The sequence below is a fragment of the Hoplias malabaricus genome, chromosome 5 (assembly GCF_029633855.1).
Source record: "Hoplias malabaricus isolate fHopMal1 chromosome 5, fHopMal1.hap1, whole genome shotgun sequence".
Taxonomy (NCBI): Eukaryota; Metazoa; Chordata; class Actinopteri; order Characiformes; family Erythrinidae; genus Hoplias; species Hoplias malabaricus.
In genome coordinates, this window is record NC_089804.1 from 27,113,218 (window position 1) to 27,141,160 (window position 27,943).

General features: G+C 42.2%; 1 protein-coding gene across 2 annotated transcripts in view; it reads left to right on the forward strand.

The window, feature by feature from the left end:
- arhgef10la (Rho guanine nucleotide exchange factor (GEF) 10-like a) overlaps window positions 1-27,943 on the forward strand; it is a 192,596-nt gene that overhangs the window by 121,281 nt on the left and 43,372 nt on the right. For both annotated transcript variants that reach the window (XM_066670557.1, XM_066670558.1), the window contains one exon: window positions 6,090-6,211. In XM_066670557.1, coding sequence (XP_066526654.1) covers window positions 6,090-6,211 — 122 coding nt within the window. The remainder of the gene's footprint in view (window positions 1-6,089; window positions 6,212-27,943) is intronic.

Consider the following 27,943-nt stretch of genomic DNA (forward strand, 5'->3'; position numbering starts at 1 on the left):
ATAAAGTAGTGGTGTGGCATTATATGATATGATAAACAAAACCTTCCTTTTGTTGTTTCACAGTTGTTATGTCTGGCCTGGTGTTAATTAAAAACCCAGAGTGCGTGCACTTCTGTTATTGTGGAGGTGTGCACTCAATGGCACACCTCCAGTAGGAGCTGGGCATTTTCCGCCGCCAGTGACTAGAGCTGGGGCACCATTTGGTGCTAATCAAGGGGCCGAAGCACTTCAGCTGAATGAATCAAAGTCTAAGGCTGCTTGATCAGCCCCTTTGCAGCCTTCCATGGAGGCTGCCTACTACTGTGTACTTGATAGATGCACTTAATTATGTATTCAGTGGGTATTAAAAAGACATTTGGGTTGTTTTTTAGGGCTGGGGGTCGGAGAATGGAAGGGCTTTAATAGCCCTCGCCGCTGTGGTTGGCAGCAATGGCCTACTGTACTTGAAAAACCCTAAGGACGGTGTAATGCGCAGCTCCATTATGCCGCTAAACACCAACACAATTGAGAGCCAGCTCACAGAATGACTCTAAACTACACAAAGAGTTCCAAAGCAGCATAGCAGGACAACAGGCCTTAATGAACAAAGCCCTAAATCAAAGGGGCCCACAGTGGTAAGCACACATCGGATGGTCTTTGCAGTCAGCAGACGTTAATAATACATGAACGTTGATGCTAAGCTCTGAGTCAGACAATAGTTTCTACTCGTTCTACTCAGGCTCATGTGTGGCTGCTTTCATGCTTTTCTAATGACAGACTTACTTTTGAGTCCTAGGTTAGCTCCTGGAATATTTAATTAATTCATTCATTCATTCATTCTGTCCTGTGAAGGACTGGCACCCCCTCCAGGATGTATGCTCGCCTTGCGCCCAATGATTCCAGGTAGGCTCTGGACCCACCGCGACCCTGAATTGGATAAATGGTTACAGATAATGAATGAATGAATGAATTCATTCATTCAATGTCCGTAGCCAGTTATCCAGTTCAGGGGGTCCGGAGCCTACGCGGAATCATTGGGCACAAGGCAGGAACACACCCTGGAGGGGGCACCAGTCCTTCACAGTGCAACACACACACACATTCACCTACCAATATGTGTTTTCGGACCGTGGGAGGAAACCGGAGCACCAGTGAAGAACACACCAAACTCCTCACAGATAGTCACCCAGCGTGGGACTTGAACCCACAACCTCCAGGTCCCTGGTGAAGGTGAAGGACTGGCGCCCCCTCCAGGGTGTATTCCTGCCTTGCCCCCAATGATTCCAGGTAGGCTCTGGACCCACCGCGACCCTGAATTGGATAAGCGGTTACAGATAATGAATGAATGAATGTAACAGGGAGAATAGAGCCTCTGTTGTTGCTACTGTTAGCTTTCAACACTGCAGAAAATACACTGTGTAACTTTTGGAGGGGCTTGCCAACCACCCTCCTCCACATTGGTTTTAGTAGGGTAAAAGTGTCTTACACTCTGGAACTGTAGGGGAACCCAGGAGCAACAATCCCAAATATTACATAGGTTTCTTTTAACTGACTTGTGCTTGCTACATAAATTACATCTTTTTCTCCTTCTTTCTTTCCCCTCTCTAACACCTTCCTTGTACCTATAAACATGTAGCTCCCAGATAAACTGCAGCCTCACCAGACAAGGCACCTTCTTGTTTGCTCGTCCACGGCTAAGCGGCTTGGCTTTTTTTATGACTCGACATTAGGCAGAAGGCTGGTGTCTGCGTTATTAATGACGTGGCGAGGGGAAAGAGTTTGGCTGAACTGAGCAGGCTTGCTTAAGTCCATGCTCTAGCCTGAGCATGGGGAGTTTTATGCGAGCAGAATTCATTATATGTGATTCATTAGCGATGCTTGGACTCAGTGCACTAGGGGCCAGCTCGGCCAGGGCTACTGTCCATCGCTCATTAAGACCTAGCCCTGTCTGGCAACAGCATTGTGTGTTTACTGTGTTTATCATGCGTGTGAAAGGCAGGGACCATTATTTGTTATCCTTAATATGTTTTTAAAGGCTAAAGGTTGGCGTAAATGGTCATCGCTGCCTGCTGATATCAAAGTTCCTCCCCAAAAGCCAGAGTACTGGACACAATTCGCTGTTTTACAAAGCTGCTCAGAGGTGTATGAATTTATTGTTTCCTTGACCCCAAAGCCCACAATATTAAGGCACGCTAGTTATGCTAAATGAATAATTAGCTGAAGAAAGTCGGAGAGCCTCCAGGTGCGGTGGGAATTAGCAGACCCACTGACCCGCGAGTGCTGACTGACAGCTTGGTTTCTATTGCACTGACCCGTGTCCCTTTCCCAATCCCTCTGAAGGGCACGCCGCATGATGAGGTCAGGGATCAGCCGCCGTTTATATAATTATGGCTCGTTCACGTCTGTCCGGAACTCAGGCTTGGTTTTGCCGATGGAGAAAAGGAGGCTGGCGCCAGCACAGGGATTAACTGCTCCGGTAGGTCAGGAAAATACATGAACTTTTCTTCTCCATTCGCAACAGCACTGAGGAAAAGAAGCTGAGACGCGACAAAGCCTCTCGCATGCTGACGGCAGCCTAAAGACATCCAGACATCGCCTTTATTAGAGCCGTCTTTGAGGCTGAAGGTCAGCTTTTAATTTTACGAAATAACAAGAAGGCTGCGATGCTGAAAGGGGCTTTTTTTCACCTTTTTTTTCCTGTTAGCTGCCCACATTGCAGTCGCATACACATCACATTGTTGCCCATGCTGTTTGTCAGAAGTACAAATAGATAAGTCAGAGGATACACCGTTTGTACCATTCATGGTTTGCGAATAGTTTTTTTTTTCTTTTTGTGTGGGCAAGCAGTTACCTACAGATGAGGCTTTAGTCACTCTTGCATCACATAATGATGATCTCACAAATCGACACTCTCTTGGCCTTAGCTGACTTAAAACATACTTAACTTAGTAAATAACAAGATCAAAGATTTGTGCCACTGTCATTTGCTCCGATTTTTCTCTTGCAACACAATTATAAATGTACGAAATTGTCCTGTACATGTACATTTTTTGCTGAAGGTACAGACTTGGAGATCCATTGCATTTTCTTTTCCCAAAACAAAACTGAATATTTGTTTTTTTTTTGTTTGTTTGTTTATTTGGTTTTTGTATTTTTTTATAGAAAAGAACAAAATAAAAGAATTTATGAAATCAGTTCAACCTAAAAATATACAATTAAAACAACAAATATGCTACAATTGTATTCCTGAAACAAATCAATGTTTACCGTTTCTCCAGTCTGGAAAATGTCTGTTGTTTGTACACAGCCTGGCTTGGTAAATAAAAAAACAAACTAGGTGCCAATATTACCCCCCTATGGTGCAGAAATAAAGCAATATCCTCATCTCTTTCCTGTGGTGATTAGAGAGAGAATAAGCCTAGCATGTCTGACTGAGCCATGTCTGACTGTTTTTTGTTTTTTTGTTTTTTTTGTACTTATTTATTGACAACGATGCTTCAAGAACATATTAGATCTGTTTCCAGCTAGCATCTGTTGGAGAGCTAGCAGAGCTACATTTAAAAAGTGTTTATAGAATAAAATCATGAACAAGTTTGGTTTGCAATGAAAGAGGAGCTTTAGAATCATCTATGTTGCCTTTAAATATGCTGAGACATTCCACTGAGACTCCCACCACAGTGACAGTGAAAGATACCACCAAAGAGCCAAAGTGTAGTGAAGATGAGTGACTAGTTCAGAATCACAAATGCCACTCTTTACATGTTAGGCTGAATATGTGTATCGCAGGGATTCCAGCTTATGTTTGTCAGGGCAAAGAACACCTCCTGCTCTTATGCAGTTATTCACAAGACAAGTACCACTTTGAAATGGCTTCAAAATGAACCTGTGTGCAGGTCCTCACCATTATGTTACATGGGAGCGGTCATGGCATGCTTTAGTAGCTGTAGGTCAGGTATTACAGCATGTGGTGTAGATGTTTATCGCAGTGTCCTTATTTCATTTCCATTTGAATACTGGCTCTTTTCTGTCCTCCATCCGCAGGCCTTCCATCGTAACTTGGAGTTGAGTCATTAATGTGAGCCATGCAATTACAGTGACCCATGTCTATGGCTGTGAAATGGGAGCAAGAAAAATTAGGTTACATTTACCCTGCATTCCGCGATTCATAACTTGATTGAGAGAAGTGTGGCGAGTTTGTCACATATTGCCTTCAATGATAACACTTTCAAAATGTCTATTTAGCTATTCAGGTTTATATGTAATGTTTGCAGCTTCAAGCTATTGTGAGCTAAGCCTGGAAGGTCAAAGGAAGGGCACTGCCATGGTTGTCATATTCAGCAACCTCAAGGAAATCTTTAATGAAGGAATTCATTAGGCAGTAATTTTGAAGAAGAAGAGAATATTTGCCATGCTTTGAACTCAAGTAGGCACTGGGCTTCATGTGAGTCATGCTATCTTCTGAACGACTTTTAAGCAGCAAGGATAGTGGTTGCTTCAAAACTTCCCAGTTTTCATTGCGTCCTTCAGCAGCCTTGTCTCCTTCTTTTTTCAGAATGAATGGTGCCTTTATAGTTTGCCTGTTTTTCCCCAGGAGAACCACGCTTTGTATCAAAGCTTTTCGATTAAAAGACTCATTACTTAGAACAAAACTACTGAAAGTGGAAATTCAGGCAGGCATGTATTAAAAAGTTGTCTTGCAAGAGAAGTGCCGAAAAGAAGTGTGGCAAATAACTTGCAGGTATCATTGTCTGCTGAGGCGGCACATTCCCTGTATTGATTGGAGAGTGAGGTAGCCTTCGGATAAAAACAGAGGTAAAAACATTCCAAAATCAAAGTCTTAACTTCCCCTCAGAGTGTGTAGCCCATTAAACTACCTCACATGGATATGTAGACTCTTTAAATTGCCACTTTTTTTTTTTGACCCAGAGTGCGCGTCCTCTCAAATGAAATCCACCTAAACTGCAACAGCGATGGCGAGACTAAACTCAAGGTAATTGGCCCTTAAGTCTTCTGTGGCGCCTACCACTCCGACCTCGGTGAGATGACCCAAAAATCTCCTGTCAGACAGAATGGCACACCATCCACACCTTCCCACCAAATGAGCCGTTTGAAATCCCATTGTTTTCAGATTCCTCTTGTTATATCTGCGTCTGATTGCATGTTGATATACGTGGAAGACACGGGGAGTAAATGAAAGCAAGCTGTTTAATTGCACGCACAATAACATTTTAGTTACTCGTGATGGGTAATTACCGAGCCTTTGAAAGGAGGGGATGCTGGCAGGCTCGGGCCTCATGCTTTTGTAAACGAAAACACCTGTCAAAGCGGCTGGGAAGGAGAGTCATAGGTAGCTGGTGCCACCTGAGTTTAGACTTCATTAATTGAAATCCAGAGGTTGCCGCTCTGCATGCTGAGACGGACACCTGGCGCAGGGTCGTTTCTTAAAAAAGCCTCATTAGCTTGAAAGCTCTATGGGCATCCATGTCTTGTGCTGCATCCATTTGTCAAACAGGGTTCAAACTAAGTGGGGATGAGTGGGAAATTTGAGCACAAAGTACGTAAGTAAATAAGTATCTTCTTTTTTAAACATCCCCACTTTTAAAGGCTGCATAGACAATTCTGGAGAAGGACTGTCCTCACAACACAGCAAACTTCTTTCTCCCTTGGGTTCATTCAGAAGCTCTGCAGTCTTTTAAAGTGGCATGGTATGTTAAAGTAAGAATGTATTGTCTGTGCTTTTCAACATTCTGAGGTCTCTCCATTGTCCAAACACCTACAGATGCCATTTCAGACTCAGACATTGTATGTTTCCCATTTACAGAGCCAGGGCTATGCACAGACACTGGACCTTTTTTCCAATGCAAATAGATGCGAGAGCTAATGAATGGAGCCATTTTTTTTATTTTATAAGAAAACTGTATTGGTTCAAATAGTTTTTGAAGATTTGTGGACACTGTGGACACATTCATTTTGTTGATAAAACACAGCTTGGTGAATGTCAGTAGAAAAAGGTAAAACCAAATGAAATACTTTTAAGCAGCTACACATCAGCTTTTCGAAATCTTAGACTATTTAAAATACGTAATATAAAATCTTATTCTGTCCTTCAGGGGAGGAGAACACACCAGGCTGGATCCCTGCAGAAGATGATGGAAGAACCAAGGCTCCTTTCTGGTGTCCACTGCTGGCTTGTCGTATGCCTGTCTTTACCTCAAAGGCTCAGGACCGTAAGGTTAGTAACTGCTGAGATCAAACTCCCAAGAGTCTCCCAAGTTGACCTCAAACTTTTCTTAACTTTTAATGGATTAGAAAGTTATGGTTTTTGTTTTGGACACAAACAGCCACTAAAAAAGAATTGCACTGTACCTCATTCAGTAATTCCTCACCTGAGGAAATTGAAGTCCTTGTGAACCACAACCTCTGAAGGTGCGGTTGGACCATAGCCTTTAAGAGGGCGGTTTCGCAAGAACATTGTGGAATTATAAGGTGACACAGAACCGGAGAACCCCAGCTTGCTGGAAAGAGTGAGTGTGGCGATCGATAGTGGCTGTTAAGACTGGTGGGCCTTTCATAGATCAAACAGTGGACCTGGGTGAGAGACAGCCTAAAAGGGTTTAGGAGTCAGTCAAAAAGGTATGAAATCAATTTGTACTGTCTGGAAGATGATATTTTGGACTCGATTTTCAGTCCTAACGTAGTTATGGGACTTGCCCCGGTGTAGCAGGTTGAGGTGCCAAATTACCACCGCCACCATGGGAGGATGTTATAAAGTGATCATGCAATTACCTTAATGAATGTGGGACACCCGAGCATAAATCAATAGGCTGGCATTAAATTAAGCTTCCGTGCTGCAACCCGATGGACGGAAGTCAGGGCCTAGGGAAGCTTCCATCTGCAGGAGCCGCAACCCTGGCCAAGACTTTTCTCAGCCTCACCACTCTTCGCCGCACTTTCATACTGTCAGACTTGCAGGCAGAACTTCAGAAATGTCTGACTGAATGCATGTTTTGATCTTTAAAGCTTGCCACTGGATTCAAAGATGAAGCAGTGAAGCAAATCATGAAAGAATTCTTTGATTCGTTGAGGTGAAATGGCTGGTCTTTAAATACCCTCACAAACAGCAACAGAAAGTTATAGCAGTGTTGGATGTTTGCGTTCATAGTCCACTGCTCAGAGAAAGAGAATGTCAGTCTGTCAAGTGAGAAAAGATAACAATTAAGGTGGAAAATGTATTTCTTGGGCTTCATAGTGGTGCAGCAGGTAGTGCTTGTGTCACACAGCTCCAGGGTCATGGTGTTGTTTAGTGTGTTCTCCCTGTGTTCGTGTGGATTTCCTCCGGGTGCTCCGGTTTCCTCCCACGGTCCAAAAACACACATTACACAGTACATTCACCAGTGTTAAATCAACACTATTAGAGTTAAATTAACACTGTTAGTGTAATCATTTAACACTCTCAGTGTTAACACTAATAGTGTTGATTTAACACGGGTGAATTTACTGTGTAGTACGTGTGATTGGCCACGCAATAAGTGTGTGAATGAATGCGGGTGTCTACGCCTTGCACCAATTGATTCCGGGTATGCTCCAAACCCACCCCGACCTTGAACTGGATAAGTGCTTACAGAAAATGAATGAATGAATGTATTTCTTTAAAAAATCTTGAGTGGTGATCTACAATGGACAGTATATTAGTTTCTTGCTTCTGCATAGTTCTAGAGCAGGTGTATTTCAATAAAAGTCTTTAAGGTCCAGTTAGAGAAAATTTCCTCAAGCCAAGGATCTGGAAAATTATATTGTCTAACTTTATCATGATCAGTGCTGTATTCTGTGTTGAAGTAGCCTAGTATTTATATGAATATTGTGTGTAATTAACAACTCTATTTGACAGAGTCAAATCAGATTACAATTACGATTACAAGTCAGTATATTTCAACAGTATTTGTCAGTATTCACACAGATTTGCATGAATTATAAACAACAAATACTCAGAATCAAAATTCCATAACACTTACAATTACATTAATTAATAAAACTTAAGACAGTGTTACAGTGATCCCTCGTTTGTCGCGGGGGATGGGTTCCAAGACCACCCACAGAAAACGAATTTCTGCGAAGTAGAGGAATTTTTTTTTTTTTTTTTTTTTTTATGTATTTAACGAGTATGGACGTTTAAAACCCTCCCTGCACTGTTAACAACCCACCCTTTGCATTAAACAGTCATTCTATAATGTTTTTCAGCTGGAGCTACATGTGATATCCTACCTTTCTTTAATAGAGTCATTCCTAAGCTGTGATTTAGTGTAAGTAAATTTCACTCGGATGTGAACATGAACAATACATGTACGTAAGAGATACTTGTAAATAATATATTTTTTCACCTACAGGTCCAGTCTAATACATAAATAATAAAAAAATACTTTTGGCTATTCATCTTTCATGGTTTTCCTAGATTTTCACTCAATATCCGCGATATAGCGGCCATAAGCCCCCTTGAAAAAAACCCTGAAGTAGCGAATCCACGAAAGATGCACGGCAAAGTAGAGAGGGATTACTGTATATATAAGTAATAAACAATAATACACATTACTAAACAATTAAATAAACTCACAGTTAATCATTACATTATGTACCATTATTGTAAGGTGTTCACCAAATTTCTTTTCTCATTTCAAGAAAAATGTAAAAATAAAAGTTTGCTTTAGAAAAAAAAATTTTTTTAAATAAAGAGCCTAATGACTGTCCTTCCTTCAGCAGCGTTAGACTTTACTGCTTTTATGTACTAGCTTCACAATATCATCAACCCTCCTCTGCTCATAGCATAACCAGCTAGCTGATTTACACTTTTTCCTGGAGGGTGGGATTTATTCATAACCAGCTAGCTGATTTACACTTTTTCCTGGAGGGTGGGATTTATTCATAACCAGCAAGCTGATTGGCTGAGTAACATCAATTGTTATAATGTACAAAACATCAGATTGGTCTGTGAGTTTCCTGGACCGCTAAACCTGTTCCGTAATCGTTAGAAAATGTACACTACTTAAAATAACTCTCCGTAGTTTATCAGTTGTAGAACCAGGTCCAGATAGGACAGAATCAGCCTATTAGTGACCCCTGTTCCTGAGTATGACCAAAAGAAAAATAGTATGTATGACAAAGTTGTTTAAATATTTATTTTATCTCACCTGTGCCCTCTCCCTGCAAGTCCTCTGGCCAGTTTAAACACCTTAGCTCTAAGGGTATATCTGAACCTTTGACTGGTATTGTATATGCATGCCTGACTGTTCCACCTGAAGAGCAAGAAAAAGGCCAGGCCCAGTTAATAAATTCGCTCTGTGCTGAATTCATGGCTGAGAGAGGTTTGAAAACGATCCCTAACATGCTGCAACCCAGCGACCTCGAATATGGCTCCAAAGGCCACGTATTACATTAATTCCCTGGTTCATGGAGTGACCGCTAACCGTTTGCCAAAGAAATCCCCTCTCGTGAAGGACGGGCGATGGCATATTGAAGGCTGGTTTGTGTATCAGTGTCTTTGTGGCGGAGGGAAGAAGGTGAGTGTGGATTACTGAGAGCCAGGCTGGTGGAAGGTGCACAGTCTTGCGGAGAGAAGGTGGGTTTAGAGTGAATGACTGTAATCCCTCCATGCAGAAGAGGCTGGAGGGAAGGCTTAGCAGTCTGTACCCTCTCTTCTTCCCTCTCTATCTTCCTCCCCTTCCTCTCCCTTCTCGTCTCCCACTCCTGTTTCTTTCTTCCTCTGAATTCGCCTCTCCCCTTCTACAGCCACTAGGAGATTCACATGATTTTCTCCATGGCAGAAGCCTCTAACCATTTCTTTCTTTAGTCTTGGAAACTTCTGCCTTACTCTGCAAAGTATCCATTAGTGCAGAAAAAGAAGGAACTCCTGGGCTGTAGGGATGATGGACAATGAAAGGATATGACAGTGCCCAGAGTCATTTCTGCTTCAGTTCCAAAGTGGATTTTGACTTTATTTTATAGCTTTCTCTCCTGGACATTTCTTAAAATAATAAAGTTTAATTAACTAAAATTAAATGCTTTCTTTTAGCCAGAGAGAGAGAGAGAGGCTCAGCTATGGCATTGACTCCTTATTTTGTTCCTGATGTGTCTTCGAGAGTACAAACAACACCACACACATTAACAAGTTTAAACGCTGGACTTTCATTGGAGGTCCTTGGATTGGCTGCTTTAAACCAACCCCACCCATTTCTGCCTGAACCCATTCAAACTTTTCAAAAGACTATGTATAAGAGACTGCAACCCGACAAACATTTTGTTTTAACCCAGTTGTAGGCCTAAAAAATTCGATCTGAACTCATGAACGATCTGAAAACTTTTCTTTGCAAGTTTTCTTTGCAAGTGCGATGCTTTACTATCGATCCAAAGAATTCCTCACTGAGGCGGTTTGCCACTGCAGTACATTCCAAGATCAACATCGTATTCCCCATCTCTCTGCTTTTCACCTGTGATGAGGACTCGGATGCCAAAATGTGTGGCCTGGCTTTGCTGCTTTGCTCAGAAGATTTCTTTTCTCCAACCCCAGCAGTAGACTTTTCATCAGGAGACTAAGAGTACATCGCTTTACTTAAAAAAAAATCCCACACACTTCACCAAAAATCAAATTCAGCTTTGGGAAAAAAAAATAAAATAAAATAAAAAAAAGCGTTGGTTCCTCCCAGCACAAAAAGAGGTCTAGATCTAGCGCTGTGAAGATGTATCAGTAGCAAAAGAGAGGAGGTTTAGGGGACTGTGTTTTCTTATTCTGTTTAGCTCATATTTGAGAGTGCTTTTAATACCTAAGGGATTTCATCACAGCTGCTTTGAAGTGCAGGGTGACGTGCTAAAAAGGTATTTCGAAGCTTTGGGTATCTTTGGGATTAGGTCTTATGCAGAGCTAAAAGGAAAATGCTTTTAGACTCTTTTTCCACAATGTTAACATTGAAGATCATGGCACTGTCCCATTAGGTTTGCACAACAAAACCAGCAGAGTGTAACTCGTGTTTTATGGGCATTCATTACTGCATCTGCGTCAAATAACCTTTTCAACTTCTGAAAGTGCTTAGGGCTGAGTGTTTTCGGTGGCTATGACCAAGCTTGTTTTAGACAAACTCATGCATAGTAAACTACTGTGTCCTGTTTATATGGTACACTTCCATAGGGCTTTAGAACAGCATGAATCCTCTTGGGCATTTATTCTACAATACGTTGGATGCACACATTTTTCTCGACAAGGTGTGGACCATATCCCCTGTTTTCATCCAGCCTGCTTGCAGAATTTATTGACCGCAAATAAGTGGTTCTCCAGAGATGGGTTGGTACCGTTGCGAATTACGGCACGGGTAAAGCCCAAGTAACCTGTTTAGAGCTATTATCACAGCCAATCTGCCCCATTTGTGCCAGGAGAAGCCCAGATGTGTCCATCTGTGGTCCACTTTGTGCTCATGTCCCATATAGATAACAGCAAAGGACTGACAATAATGTATAGACTACCCAATGAAAAACAAGTGACTATGATTAGAAACGTTTGCATTCATCCATCTTCTGTAATGGCTTCTTCTTTCATCCTGGCCAAGATCGTGGTGGGTCTGTTCGGATTGAGTGACCCAAATTGAGAGACCTGTCATAATAAATACAAGAGCTAAGTCCATGAAAAACAATGAGTGTCTTTTATAGTTGCTCACTTTCAGCTCACATACACTTTGCCATAGCCAAGACAAGCAGTGCTGCATATTGGCCAGAAGACACCCCCATCTGCATGTTACCTGCGATATGATAGTGCTGGGTGGATGCTGCAAGCTCCACCTCATTCCAGAGATACCTGATAGGTTTGGGATCTGGGGATTGCACAGGCCACTGAAGCAATAATATACTTGCTGTTGTCCCTGGATTCATTTCGTGGTGACGTGGCTTGTGACGTGATCTGTTGTCATGCTAAAAGTATTTATCCAAATGGGAAAAACTTGGTCAAACCTCCCCTCCTTCATAGGTCCTTCAGTGGGCATTAGGGACTGAAAAACGCTCTTGTGTCATTACACTGGCCTGCATTGCTGACGCCAAACAGGATGTCTCTGCTCCCCATCCAGCAAAATTCAAATCAAACCTGAGTTCATCTCAGTGAGTATTGATGAGTCTGTACCTAGTGAAGACATGCCTTTTAGTGGCCATTGTCTGTTGTAGTCCATTAGAGACAGACTCATATAAGTGCTGCTTTCTGGGACAATATTGTACACAACCATATTGAATTCAGATGTGTTGGGTTCATTCTTGCCGTCTACGGTGGAGCCTCTGATCCTCAAGTAGGGTCCACAATCACTTTGTTTTTCACACTGTAATTGGTAAGCCTCAGGTTGGTGCATATCAGGGCATGTTAAATATAAGTCAGACAACTCATTTTACTTGTTCAAGATTAAGTTGCATTTCTAACTGATGCTAAAATGCTAAATGAGCTGTTGGCACCACATAGATACGGAAATGTTTATAGGTATACCCTCAGTATTATTACCTGAGAGTCCTTATATTATATTTGTGCTTCAGTTAAACGTATAACCCAGAGTTTGGAGAAACGATTTCAGGCATCACATTTACAAGGCTTTTTGTATAGCACCGAATATAATTACCACTAGACTTGAGTTTCTTGAACTCTGCATATTAGAATTTAAGGTTTTAAGTCAGTGTGACTGTATGTATCACATAGCAGTGGTATGGCTTCTTCTGATGCAGTGCTGTCTGAGGGCTCAAATGTCATGCACATTCAAAAGCGGTTCTGGCTTTGACAGATTCCTCCAGGTTTTCTGAATGTTGGAGCAATAATTTGTATAGTAGTCCTTGAAAGACCTAAATTATTTGTGATCATCTGCTGAGAGATGTTTGTTTTGAATTGCTTTGATAAAGTCTGCCACAAAATGGTGAGCCCATCATTTACAGCTTCATTATTCATTATTTTTCAGTGGAATGTTTCAAATAACTAACTTGAATATATTATAAACATTACACATTTACATTGGTTCTGACCCAACATTTGAAGTATGTTGCAGGCATTAAATTCTAAATTTCTTTACAAAATACAACCAGTTAGTTCAGGGGAAATATAGGAATATTTTCTTAAAAAATTTATCTTGTAATTAATGTTTAAGAGAATTACCAAATCATCTCTTTCAAAACATTTTTAGAAATTATAAAACACATAGATAGAGGAAAAGTGCAAATATCATGTAATCAGAGTTTTATTTAAGGTTTTTTGGGTATTTCCCCCTGCTTTAATTTTCTTCCTTATTGCCTTTTCCATTGCTTAAAATCTGATATCCTGGCATCACCAGCATCTGTCTGTTGCTGATGGTCTTTAGCAGAAATGTCTGTGAGAAATAAACCAGTCGGATGATTTAGGAGAGCGATAGGAAAGAGTTTTAAGATTAAACACCTGCTATATCAGCACTTCCCCTCAGGAATAGATATACACATGCTTGGTCTACTGTACTGAGGTCCTGGACAGGGCCAGTCTTTCCTGTGTTATGTTGTCTGGTTTTGTGATTGAGTTCTTCGTCCAGTAAGCTATCTGTCCCGTCAGTAACGCTGATGTTCCCAGTCTTGAGTGAGTTGTGTCGCGTCCCCAGCAGCCGCTCCCAAAAACGCCACCAACTGACTGACTGACTGACTGACTGACGGACTGCCGGTTGGGGGTGAGATAAGGGACTGACACCTCCAGCGATAGCACAAGTCTATTTATAACAGCGTTTTGGGAGGGACTGATTTACGACAATGACTGGAAACTGTTAGAGGGGGAAAAAAGTGAAGAAGAAACCCACACAACTTGGTCTTGATCCTTGGTCATGCACGGCACAAACGGACATGAAATATAGATCAAACAATGTCTCAGAGAAAGGTGCCCTTCTCCCTCCATACCAACCCTCTATTGATTTAGGCCTGGCTTGTTTTCTAGCCCAAAATGTTTTTTTTCTTTCTTTCTTACAAAATTTCCTCTGATGCAACTTTTCAACTTTTCCATTCGGGTTCAAACATTAGGAAAGGCACGTTTATTCATAGAGGACCTTTAATACACGGCGGCCATTCGAAGTGCTTTACAGAGTCAAAAGAAACAGTAAAAAGCAGTTAAATTAAAAGCAATGATAAAAAAATAGTAATAAAAGGCATTTAAAACTCTTAAAATAGTGCAATAAAAGAAATCACGTGATTAAAATGATTAAAACCATTGAAGCTTAAATGAATAATATTATTTTATGCTCTCAGTCAGTTGCTTATGTTTTACAGCGGCGCAGGAGCTAAACACCACTTCTCCATGTTTAATTTTTCACCTGAGACAAGACTAACGGACTAGTTTCTGAAGATCTGAGAGCTCTACTGAGCTGTTATCTCCATAACAGATCTGATAAATACCCTGGTCCTACACCAATAAGACATTAACACATTAAAGTCTATTCTGTAACAGACTGGTGTCCAGTGTAAGGATTTAAAACTGGGGATTGGGGAGGGGGGGGTCCACTTAAGAGACCATTACAGCAATCCTGCTAGAAATAAAAGCATGGATAAGTTTCTCCGTGGAGAAGTGGATAAGTTAAAAGTTTACTGATGTAATTTTACGTCAGTAAAAGTCCAAGGTTTCCATCCAGTTCTTTAGATTTGTGGTCTCTTGTCAATCAACCATTCTCTGCAATCTGCTCCAGGTTGGAGTTTTCCTCATCAGAGAGTTTCAAGAGCTTTCAGGCCTTCTTCAGAGTTCTGAGAGCTGCATCTGTGGAGGTGAAAGCAGACCAGTCATACATCCTTGATGCTACTACAACATTTAAGGTGGAATTGTGGCCAAATGTAACTGCTTGGCCATTTAAATTGGGGATGGAATTTTTTGAATAAGGAGCTTAGGCTCTGGAATGTACCTGCTGCATTCCATTTAAGGTGGAATGTAAATAAGAAGCTCAGGAGCCAGACGGTAGTAGGTCCACCACTTTAGGAATGGACTGAAGGGATAGTTGAATAAGTAGGTTAGGTACAAGAATGTAACTTTTAAGGTGGAACAGAACGTTCAAATGCAGCTCAAATCTTGCTTCTGTTACAAGATGCAGTTCATTGCTTTTCATGACCATTCTCTGTTATTGTGGACTTCACTGGAACCATTTTAAGTTCATTTCATGTGTTTTATGTATTTCATGTTTATTTATTGCCTGTTTTTGTGGTTTTTGGGTCTGAAATGTGTCCTGAATATCACATCAAAGAAAGTTCACGTCCATGCGTCAGTACTTTCCGGGTACCTCCTGACTTTGTTGTCTTCTGTCTCCACTCTGTGAAGAACAGATGCCACAGCGTGGATTAAAAGCTCTTCTTCCACATCTCCACTGGGCTGTAGCGACTCCATTTCTCTTCCTCTCTCTCTCTCTCTCTCTTTCCTCTGCAGCACTCGATCCCTTAGGCAAATACAAACATGCAAACAGCAGGGGTGCTGGAAGAGTGCCTGCGCATGTTTGAGAAGCACCAACAAGACCTGCAGCCATATAGCCTCGTACCTTCATCAGGCAGTCTTTGGGTTATTAATTGCTGATGCCCCAACCCCCTCCCCTTCTGCCCTTCTTTCCCCTCTACCTGCCTATGGATTAGTGTAATTAACAATTGGATCATGTGGATTAAAAATCAGAGCAAGGTATACTGCACCTGAATTAGAATATGCAGATGGAGCTAGATAGGGACCGCTGCAGCATTTAAGGTGGAATGGTGGCTCAGTTTAGCCCAGCCAAATAGCAATGCAGTCATAAGGTGTATTTCATTCTGTTCTTGCCAGAAGTATCTCCATTTGTCTAATGCTATTTATAGTGAGGAATTTTTAGAAGGTCTCTATTGTGTCTCCTGGGTCCCCAAAGAGCAACACTTGAGCAATAAACTGTTCCTCTAGGGAAGGCTCATCCCCTCCTAATGTGTCACTTGTTTTCTTCATCCCCCGTCTCTCTGTGGCTGAGCTCCAGCGGCCCACAGATCTTCTTGACAGTCACAGTTCATCTGCCGGGATCAGACAGGGCCCAGAGAGACGTTCTCTTTGGTTTTTGTCAGAGTCGGGCAGACGTGTCAATCCAATTCTGCTCTGCCTGGCTAGATCACAGCAGACCCAATGGCTGGCTCGGCTGCATCTGGACCTGACGGTCAGCCCTGATGAAATGCTGCACTCAGCGGAAGGCTCTCTACTCGCCACTCGAAGCTCATCACTGTCCCCCACGAAGGCGCTCATGACAGCGCACAAGTGAAGAGTGCCAGAAACTCCTGTTGGATGGCGGACGCTGGCCATGTCCGTGTCAGGCGCGAGACACGCCCGCTGTCAGGCTTTCAAAACAGATGTGTTAAAAACACCACATCTTTTTTTAGCACGTGTGGGTCCCAGTTAAGGACAGCAGATTTTGTGTTACTTTTAACGCAAGCCCAATATTATCTTGTAAAGATATTTTCTACCTAGCCACTTCCCTGTGGAATGGCAATAAAAGTGGGGCAGGAAAAGCCTAAGGGCTAGAGAAGAGAACTCCTGTATAATTCAATCCCCAGCACTGAATGAACTGCTTCCTCCTCCCTCAACATCCACAGCTGAAGTCCCTTAAACAAAGCACCTGACCCCAACTACATCTGGGCACTGTTGCAGGTTGGAGTGTGTGCTCAATCCAAGTATACTGAGTATTAGACAATATTGAAGTGGGTTATCCTAGGTGATCCTTGTGGCTCTGTACAGCTAGCAAGCTCCTCTATACAGCTCATCTATTCTTCATAATAAAAAAAACTCTTCAGAACATGCTAGCTAGTCGTCTTGAGCAGAAGGTATTTACACAATGCCAAGAGTTAAAACATCTGTCTCCTCAAAAAACGGGTCATGATCATACAGCTTCAGGATCTTGAGGTCCTGGGTTTGGACCTTGGGTCTGTGAACACACACCCAGAGGGGCAGCCAGCCATTCCTGGTGCTACAGCCCTAGATTGTGGGAGGAGGAGGACAGTGCTGTTCCTTCACTCCCACTGTCCCCAGTTGTCCTGTTGGTCATGGGAATTGAACCTAAAACTTTTCAGTCTTAAGCCCTCTCCTCTAACCATTAGGCCACGGCCGCAGGTGTGAGTGACTGGGTGAGTGTGTGAAATTGCCCGCAGGTGAGAGTGTGTGAGTGACTGTGTCTGATGCCCTGTGTTGGACTGGAGCCCCATTCGGCATGTGTTCCTGCCTCACACCCAGTAATTGCAGGTAGGCCACAAACTCACCCAACCTTTGACACAATGAAGTCCTTACAGTAAATGAATGAATGTGTGAATGTATGTATTCATGAATGGATGGTGTGGCTGTGGCGACCCCTGATGGGAGGGAGCAGCCGAAAGAAGAAGAAGGTTATGTTATAGAAGTAGAATGCAATAATTCTCATTGGAATAATCAGATGTGAGTTAAGCTGGTACTGCCTTTAGGATTAGATCAGAACATCTTTACTGAAATCCCAAAAAAGCAAGTTCTTAATTAGCACTGTTTGTAAGTGAGCAGCACTCCAAGACATTCTATCAAGCCCCTGGGGGCCTTGTCTAGCTTGTCGAAACTAAACCTGAAGGATATTTTCCCAGCAGTCATTCCAACGATTTCGTAGTTGTCCTCATTACTTCACTCATCGCTGTCACATCCCTCACTTGCTAACCCCTGAAAGGCCGGGCAGGCTGCCGAGTGTTTTTCTTGCTGAGTAGCACAGCATGCAGTTGATGGCCCATGTGCTCGGTTGACAGATCACTTTGGGGCTTTTGCCTGAGGGGTTGCGACCTGGATTTGCCACATTAATCTGTTTGGATAGCTGGCGGTCTCAGCATCGCGTTTCCTCCAAAGAGGCCACTTCAGTAATGAGCCTGGGTGTTGTGCTGGCTTTGTGCTTACGATTTTGTTCTTGCCTCCAGTCATGGCTTGTAATGATCTCTCAGGTGAACTCTAATCCCGGTGAGCTGTCCGAGGGCCTTCAGAAGCACCTGGGAAAGGGGCTTCAGGGGGCCATTATAAAAGACAGAAGAGAAAAAAAAAATCTGTGGGGAAAGAAAGCCACTCTTTTTGAGTGCGATGAGAAACATTAAAGAATGCCTTAGCAGACAGGAACACAATTTCCCTGGAATACATCCTCTCTTTCCTCAGCACTGCTGGCGATACTGTACATCCTTGACGTAATGGCACGTCCTGTTCTCCCGATGTCCTTATTTTACACTCTTAACCAGTAGAGGGCAGTGCAACGCTGGTGTACAGGTGCCACTGCAGCAAGTCTGCCGCCCAAGTACGAGGTCATCCGCAAAGGGGCTGATCTGTCGCTCTGACAGTTACGTGCTAATTACTGGAAATCATCTATGCTCCAGCAGTGCCTTGAGCGGAGCAGACAGTGCCTCGGCCTCCAGCCCCCAGCTCCCCTCCCTGTTTCTGCTTCTCGCTGCATTCTTAGAGAGAGAGTGAGAGAGGGAGAGAGAAAGTAGGGAGGGGGTGCAGTTGTTAATATAACCTTGACGAAAGCAGCCCAGCACAAGCTAAACGTGCTAATTTAACCGTCGTCTCCGTGTTTGACTTCTCTACGGCAGTGTTGAGGGCACTTTACCAGAGCACTGCTAATGCCTCATCTTCTGTTTACTGCACTCCTGTGAGTTGCCTTCCTTCGTCCCCTCCTTCTGCTCCTCGCTCCTAATTGCGCTGTCACTCTCATCTACCTGATTGCACCACATGGACCACTGGCTAATGTTAAAAATGAGGCAGCAGGGTGAAAAACTCACTTGTCTTTAATCAGAGGACATTCTGCGATACAAACATGTCCTCCATCCAAAGCCAAGACTACACCAAACCTACGTGGGCCAAGTTTGCCATCCCACCATTGCGCTCTACCTTAACTTGCCCTCGAATCCTGATAAGGTAAGGCACTCGAACCCGAAAAAAGAACAAGTGAATAGAGGATTTGGTGATACTCCCTCCGCTGCCTTATCAGAGCCTGATTAGTAGGAGCTCTTTGTAATTGTGATTATTCTGGGCTGAATATTAAATAGCTGTTGGCTAGGCTTGGTTTGGTCAGGTTGAATGCAGCTCATTGGGGGTACTTTAAGCTTGGGATTTCACCCTTGATTCAGTCTGGCGGCTTGGCCACACTTCCAGCGCCTCCCTGCCGCTTGTCGCCACGGGGGTCCTGAGGACTCTTTGTTCTGTGCTCCCTGTCATCTGATCAAAAGGATTAAAAAGACACCCTCTTCTCAGTCTACACTCTCACACACACCTCTCGTTTACGGCCAAGGCCAACCCCTGCTACGCCATCGTCCAACCAGGGTCCCGGGGGCTGGCAGAGATCCTCGTGCCTCAGCGTGTTTCCTGTGTTCATGCTTGGCATGGAGCTCAGGGATGGAGGGAGTGGGTGAAGGACTGAGAGTGAGCAAGAGAGAGAGATAGAGAGAGCCTACAGACAACTCTTGGCTCCTACTCGTCTTTTCAGCCCCATTATTTGCACTACTGTTGAGCTCTTTCATCCCGGCGATGCTGGAGTTGTTGCACTGTGTCAGAGAATCAGTGCCGGGGGGGACGGAGAGATGTGGCGGATTCTCATTGAATTAGCTGGACGCCTCACAATCAAACACGCTGAGCAGCCAAGCAGGACACGAGGAGGAAAATATCAGTCCGCACATGAATATGAATGTGGCTTTGTGATGTCCTGGCAATGTCAGACGCTACTCACAGCACTAATATGCTTAACCGCTCGCTGCCTCTCTTCTGCCTGCCGCTGATAGGATCTCCCTGATAGCCAGAGGACATGGTTCTTCATTTTTTTAGAGCTTCTCTGCATAAAACCAGTCAAGCGCAGTAAAATCTTAGGGTACAATCTTACTGATGATGGTCAGGTACAAGGTTCTTACCATAAAGATCAGTTAAGGTCTACATACCAATGATCTCCTTAAACCTGAACTCTCCTGACTCAAGTGGCTATGAATACACTATGCACAATGCATGACAGCTAACACAGCAGGTGGTTGACACTCTGATCTTTGCTGCTCCCCGCCCGTGGAATTGAAATGATTGGATGCCATCCAGCTCATGAAATGATAACACAAGCAGCTTATTCCCACTTTGATCCCATCGTCCATCTGTGTTAGAGTTACCTGAGGATATCGGGGCAACAAACAGCAAGCCAGAGAGCGCTATTCCTTTGGAGAGGATGCCATGCAAACTTCATAGTTTAGGCTCGTGCCCGGGAGAAGAACGTATGGCGTGCTGGTGTTGAGGGGCTTTTTTCAGAGGGGCTTTTTGAGGCAAAGTTCCAACACACTTTCACTCATCTGCTCTCCTTCACTACACACACATGGACTGAATTCCAAAGGTCTCAGCCAGGGGGCTCCAACTTTTCCTGGACCATGGACTGGTTTTCAATTGACAGGATTCTCACAAGGTGGCCCACATGGAGTCGCGGCAGGATGATTACATGCACATCACAATTGGGAAACTACCAAGTTATGTAAATGAAAGTACTAGAAAGCACAAATTTGTATTTCCTTAAATATATTTTAAATATTATAGTTGATTTATTAAATTATACAGGACGTGTTGTTCCAAAAAACACATGGCCTCTTTTTTGGGCCTTTTGTGGCTTTTATAAAATCTGAAAACAGCACATTACAAGTTGTTCTGATATGCACTGCATATCCTTTAGACTTTCAGTAGGACCCCAAAACTGTGTTTGGTGACTTTTAAAACACTGCAACTCACCAGTAATCATTGACTGTTGCTTCATATTCTCCCAACAATTTCTTTCACATGATTTTAGAATCAAGAATAATCAAGTAATAGAGCTTATTTCATTATAGCCTATAATTACTGCACATTTAGGCCAGTGTTATTTTATAATTTCAAAGCCAATCAACACAAACTGAGGCCCTGTTCTGTATTTTTCAACTATGGATATAATCAATTGTTACATATCATTATGAAAAATATATATATATAAAGTTTTATAACTCTAATCATGTGTTCTCCCCGTGTCCTTGTGGGTTTCTTCCAGGTGCCCCGGTTTCTTCCCACAGTCCAAAAACACGTTGGTAGGTGGATTGGCGACTCAAAAAGTGTCCGTGAGTGTGTTATAGTAAATGAATGAATGAATGAATTAATGAACTCTAACCATAAACATAATCCTGCCCCTAATCCAACCATAATCACAACACTAACCGTAACTTGAAGGCAAACTGTAAACTTAAACCTAACCGAAATCTTGAATCTCACCCTTGGTCCAACTCTACTCTCCAAACATTTACAAGTTCCAGACTTGCCTTCTGTTGAACTTTTTCCACAACAATTTACAGCACCTCCCCTTTTTCATCATGTATGTCGTAATTTTTTTGATACCTTGCCTTAGAAAACCAGCTGTTTATCAATGTTCTTTTTTTTCTCTTTAGAAGGAACAGAATGATTTGTAACATAGGGCTAATAGACTACTTTCATAGTAACTGCTGGCAGTGACATAAAACTTGGCTTGGCATTGAACTCTGTTTGAGATACATCTGATTTTGACTGGGACGTGCTGTGCTTGTTGCTAACTAAAGGTTAGCAGACTAACTTTGATGGAGAGTGACTTAGGAGGTAGGAGATAAAAGGCCTAGTGACAATGAGGAGACAGCAAAAGCTGAAACTGTCAAACACAACGACAACAAAAAAAATCTTCCTTCAAAAATAAGACGAGTCATGGGTAAATTTATGGCTTTATTGTGACAGATGACTCAAACTGTCCAAGACCCTTGTGTGATATATGGAGACACACTGATCTGATTGGGGGCATTGAAGCCCTGAAAACTGCTGTGGTACACTGACTCTGATCACCTGCGGCTTGAGTCTCAGGACTCACAAATACTATGACTTCAAGTTCACAAAAGGCAAAAAGGCCTTGAACCTGAGTTTTAAGACGTGAGAAGACCTAACATGTACCCTGTACGTTTCACATGGATGTTTATTTATAAATATATGTCTTCACTTACTAACTAAATATCATAAAAAAATATAGCATGCAACATTTAGGCCTGTCACAATAATTAAATTATCAACTTATAATGCAGTATATTTATAATTATCAATAATAACTTCCTCAATGGGCACCACAGTGGCACAGCCAGTAGTGTCGCAGTCACACAGCTCCAGGATCCTGGAGGTTGTGGGTTCAATTCCTGCTCCGGGTGACTGTGAGGAGTTTGGTGTTCTCCCTGTGTACACATGGGTTTCCTCCGGGTGCTCCGGTTTCCTCGCACAGCCCAAAATACAAGTTGGTAGGTGGATTGGTGACTCAAAAGTGTCCACAGGTGTGAATGTGTGTGTCACCATGTGAAGGACTCCAGGGTGTGTTCCTGCCTTGCGTCCAATGCTTCCGTGTGGGCTCTGGACCCACCGCGACACTGAACTGGATAAGCGGTTCCAGATTGTGAATGTGAAATGAATTCCTTCAATAATTCTGGGGCATTATATGGGTTTGTTTAAAGAAACAGCGTTTTCTTTTGTTATTTTACTTATTCAGGATTTAAATATATTTTATAATGGTGATCCTGAAATGGATTAATTGGAAAAGAAGATTCCTATCTGAATATTCTTAATAACAATGTTTTTCAAAAAGTTCAATGCTGTTTAGTGGTGTAATTGCTTTATTGTGTCATAAAATTATCATTATATCAGTCGCATAAAATGATCACAATATGACAGTAATATAGTTTATCACATTTATTTGTGGCACAATATATTGACCACAAAAAACATCTATCATGACAGGCCTACAAACATTATGAATTTCTGGGCTGCTTCCAAAAAAATCGAGTTCCAAAAAAAAAGTTTACATGTATGAAGTAAGTGAGTTATTCATAAGCGATCTAAGAAGAGTTACAGAAACAGCATCATAAACTTTGTGGGAGGACTTAGGAGAATATGCTGTAGTACATGATCTGTGGAGTTTAGGGTTAGGTGCAGATTTAAGGGTGATACAACTGCCAAATATATTTGGTGCACATTGTATGAATACTAGGAATGGCCTTTTAATGAAATATGTATGAATTCACACTGAGGCCACACTGCCTGATCTGGATACTGCCGTGTAGAACTCCAACACTGAATCACTTTCTTGGTCAATGGATTAACCGAGTGCTAACTTAGTTCTGTGTGAATCCTGAACTCTGCCTTCACTATGCTGGCTTCCTATGGCCTGAGGCTATGAACGAGAGACTGTGGAGGTGGACACCACAACCAAGCAATTATCAGTTAATAACTGGCAGAGGAGCTCTATTAGTGTTTGCTAGTGTGTGGGAGGTGCCTGTGATTTTGTTGAGAAGACATGAGTGTTCTTACACAAGTGTGGATTGAAGCTTTGCCTTTGTGACTCAGACTACAGCTTTTTCTATTTCCCTCTCTCTCTCTCCCTTCACTTTGCAACTCATGTTAACCCAGCTCTGTGGGCTTAGTGCCGGCCCAGAGCTTATTAAATGCTAATGGTGTGGTGTCCCAGCTCGCCGACATGTTTGTGATGTGTCACTGGATCGGAGTTCAGGGGATCATACGATTTGATATTAATGTCATTGCTCATTACACTGGAACTGGATGAAGTCAGGCAGCAAACCTTAATGTTGCATTCAAATGACTTTATCATAACCTTATTTCTACTTTATAATTGTAACACACAACACAGGTTGTGGCTAATTACACAGCATCCTTTTTTAGGCATAATATCATAATCCATTTTTAGATAATTATACCATTATAGGATCTTTCCTGAACTTTGCGTACATCGGGACTTTGTAACACATGCATAAGCGTTATATAGTGTATTAATCATCACTTAGCCAAGGTTTTATAACATTATTTTAAGGTTGCCTAATTAAGGACTTTATAACGCATGCATAATCACTGAATAAAATATTTATAAAGTGATTCTCAAGACGTTGTGTACAGCTTATGCCAGTAATTGGCAGATGATCTAAGACACAACTGTCAAAAGTTGAAGGAATAGATTTCCAGTGTTTGCTTCTGGTAAAGATTCAGTTTTGCAAGCAAAGAAGTCTTGGGGGTTTACCACATAATTTGCAAACTACTCTGAAAAAGGGAATCCAGAAGATTCTCAGTGTAGGTACAAGCTAGAAACTACTGAGTGAGCATGACTTTCAAGCCCCCATCATTGGATGAGAAGCTATTACTTCTGCTACCAGAAAAAAAATAACACTCTTATAAAATGTTATACTAATGTTACACATTAACAATGCATGGTTTTACTCATTCAATTTAATGTATTTACATTTTGACTATCAACTGGCGCCCCCTCCAGGGTGTATTCCCGCCTTGAGCCCAATGATTCCATGTAGGCTCTGGACACACCATGACCCTGAACTGGATAAGGGTTACAGATAATGGATGCATGGATGGACTATCAAGATACTTTCATGTAATTACATGTGTAAAAACTGGCTTTAGTACATTTGTGCATTTACAGAAATTGTACTACTGTAATCCATCTGTAACAGTGGATACGTCTGAATTTACAAAGTTAATACATGTTTACTTAATGTTTAATAACACAATTATTAAAGGCGTTTAATTTAAAGTGGAACTAAACCAGACAATGGTGACTGGCCAGAAAATCTCGTATCAAGCCAGAGTGGGCCAAAAATCAACCTGCAACACCCACAAGGTGTTTTGGCATTTTCTTGTATTGGGAGAGCCAGAAAATGTAACCAGCTTGTTAGACTGAACTTAGGAGATGCGGTAAATTATCCCTGCAGCTATGACCTTGCTGCACACAAAGTCTGAATCTTATTCTAGTGGTAAACAACCTAAAAGTATAGAGAGCACTGAAGAAGCTCTAAATAACCCTCTTAAGCCTTGATGACACCAGCTCTGTCTTCTTCAGGGTGTTAGTCAGGAGATAGCTTTGCTTCTTTGTTTAACACAGCAGCGATCATCACATCTAATGTGTGGTATATTTAGCTCCGGCTGAATGTGGAGCTCTCAGGGGTTGTGGAGTCTAAACACTCCACCTCTGTTGCTGTGAGGATCCTGACAATATTAATTGGTAACATTTATGTCATGTTTCCCTGTCGAAGACAAAAACAAGTCTGATGACATGTGATAACCGAGTCTGTAAAACATGAGACAGTTTCTGATACCTCTGACAGATTATTACGACCCTTACCTGTAAGGAAATTTGCCTCCTCATGAACACTATGTCCAAACATTTGTCGACTACTTCTAATTACTGAATTCAGCTAATTTATGGTAGACCCATTGCTGACACCAGTTTTGTTACAATGTGATGCTCTGGAGCCATAAACATGAGGCTAAGATCATTGTGTCCAATGCTAAGAGTCAGCTAGAGGGGTATAAACTCCACAACACTGGACATTTAAACAGTATAATGCCCATCCAATGGCTTTGGAATGATTTTGGAATTGCATTATGTTACGTAAACAAAGATTATCTACAATAAATACATAGTACAGTTGTTGTTGTTGGTACTCTGTGGGTGGGATTGTCAGGCGATGGTACAAACCAGGTGCATTACATAGTCTGATGGCATAACATCTGTAACAGCTTGAAAAGAGGTTGTGGCTTCGAACCTCAATTCTTATACCGTTAAATCCTCACAGAGAAGTTCCAACACCTGGCCTAAGCCTTCCTAGGACAGTAGAAGCTGATACTACAGCAAAGATGGACAAACTAGGAGCACAAAGGAGGCTCTGAACTAAACTTGGAGACATTTGATTATAATTTGTATCTTACAAATAGCTTTCTAAATGTTTGCAGTGGTCTGTCACTTGTGTTTACCAACCAATTTCTCACATAATCACCGAGGTTAGTAACTGTAGGAGCATGCTTGTTAGCATTGTTAAGGCTACTATAAATAGCCCACAGGTCCCAAGGCTTTTGTTAACAATGGGGACTGGAGGGAGTTGAATTTTGCTGATGTCTGTGAATGTTTTATATCCAAATGGTAGAATAATTGATTAACTTTTTAGCCTTATATGTTACCTTATTTTCTCCTACACGACCAAATGGTTTTGGAATCCCTTGCAGTTAGGGCCCTGAGTGGCCCAGCGGTCTAAGAGATGGTCCTATTATCAGGGGATCACTGGTTTGATGCCTCAGCCTCATTCTTTATCACAGTGTGTACAGTGCTAGTGTCTGTATGTAACAGATCTCCTCGTGTACATTGAACAGTTCCATGGATGGGTTCACATGTCTTTAATGAAGCATGGGCGCTTGCTTCTATCCTTCCAGGTTGGTGGTGGTTTGGGAGATTGGGGAGTGCTAATTGGTTTGAACCTATGGAATTAGAGTTTGTAAAGGTACCAATCAAGCTGTGCTATTTTTCAGGAGTTTAATTCAGATTAGGTACTTCTGTTGATGACTAGTTTTGGGCTGCAAATACCACTCTGATTCACAAATATCCTGGATTGTGCTTGATCAATGTTTAGTCCAGTACTTAACCTTGTGGGAACTAAGGACATTTTATTTACTTACTGATTATTATTCTTAAATTGACCTTGAAGGCCCTGGCACATAGCATAATAAACACTTTCTTTAAGTGTTTATTTTCCTTAAGTGTATTATTATCTAGAATGTTTTGAACCATCTCAGCTCTCTATAAATGACGCCTGTGTGACCTAGAACACTGTGTGCACAGATAATCTGACCCTTAACATGAAAAATTGAGTTTTGATTTTGGAATTTCTTCATATCTCTTGTGACAGCATACTTTAGTCATTCATTCATTCATTATCTGTAAGCGCTTATCCAATTCAGGTTCGCGGTGGGTCCAGAGCCTACCTGGAATCATTGGGCGCAAGGCGGGAATACTGGGGCGCCAGTCGTTCACAGGGCACACTCACACACTCACACCTACGGACACTTTTGAGTCGCCAATCCACCTACCAACGTGTGTTTTTGGACTGTGGGAGGAAACCAGAGCACCCGGAGGAAACCCACGCGGACACGGGGAGAACACACCAACTCCTCACAGACCGTCACCTGGACCCGGAATCGAACCCACAACCTCCAGGTCCCTGGAGCTGTGTGACTGCAACACTACCTGCTGCACCACCGTGCCGCCCTACTTTAGTCGTGTGGATGAAAAAAATTGGTGCTTGAAATGAGTTTACTGAAGTCACAATATATTGGAATGTATGAATAAAATGGTGTATAAATATGTAATCAACCCCCTTAGGCTCTGAAACTCAGTCATCCTCATTGCAACTTTCCAAATGCTCAGCAGCTGTAAACTTTTTGCAGCTCATTTTTGATCTCTCTTCGATGTTGACTGAATGAATCATGCGACTTAGCATTTTTCTGAGTAACCATATGTTATATTCACAATCAACATCGGCAGACACACAAATACACCAGCTACAGGTGATGGACAAATGAATCCACAAGTTAAACATGGTAAGAAGCAGGTGATTGTTTCTTAATGCATTTTAATATGCTCATAACTTGGGATGTGAGTCATGCACGATCTTGCAGTAAGATGCAATTGAAAGAGGAGGCTATACAGATTCAGGAAGTGTTTAAACAGTATTTCTGCACTGTGTTATTGCAACGATATTAATAGAAACAGATGGATGTCAAATCTGACATTCTGGCGTGTTAATCAACTTCAGATTTTTAAGGATTTAGACTGTTCTAGCCAGGGCTTAGGACTGCAAATGGAGACCTTAGGCTCATGTACAGCTGGTCGCAGCATCTCATTTTCTGCTTTTCTATGAACAAGTGATGTCCTGAAACCACATTACCTTCATCAAAAGACTTACCAAACTTTTCTGTCATTGGTCTGAAGGTATATGCAACTACTGATGGGCAAGCTCTAATAATATCCCCTCTGATGTTACCGGATGTCTAGTCCTTGTCCGTATGTGAGTCCTTTCATGCTCAGCATGTCTCACTGTGTTAGACTATGAAAGGTATAATCGCCACCTGGATCCAGCA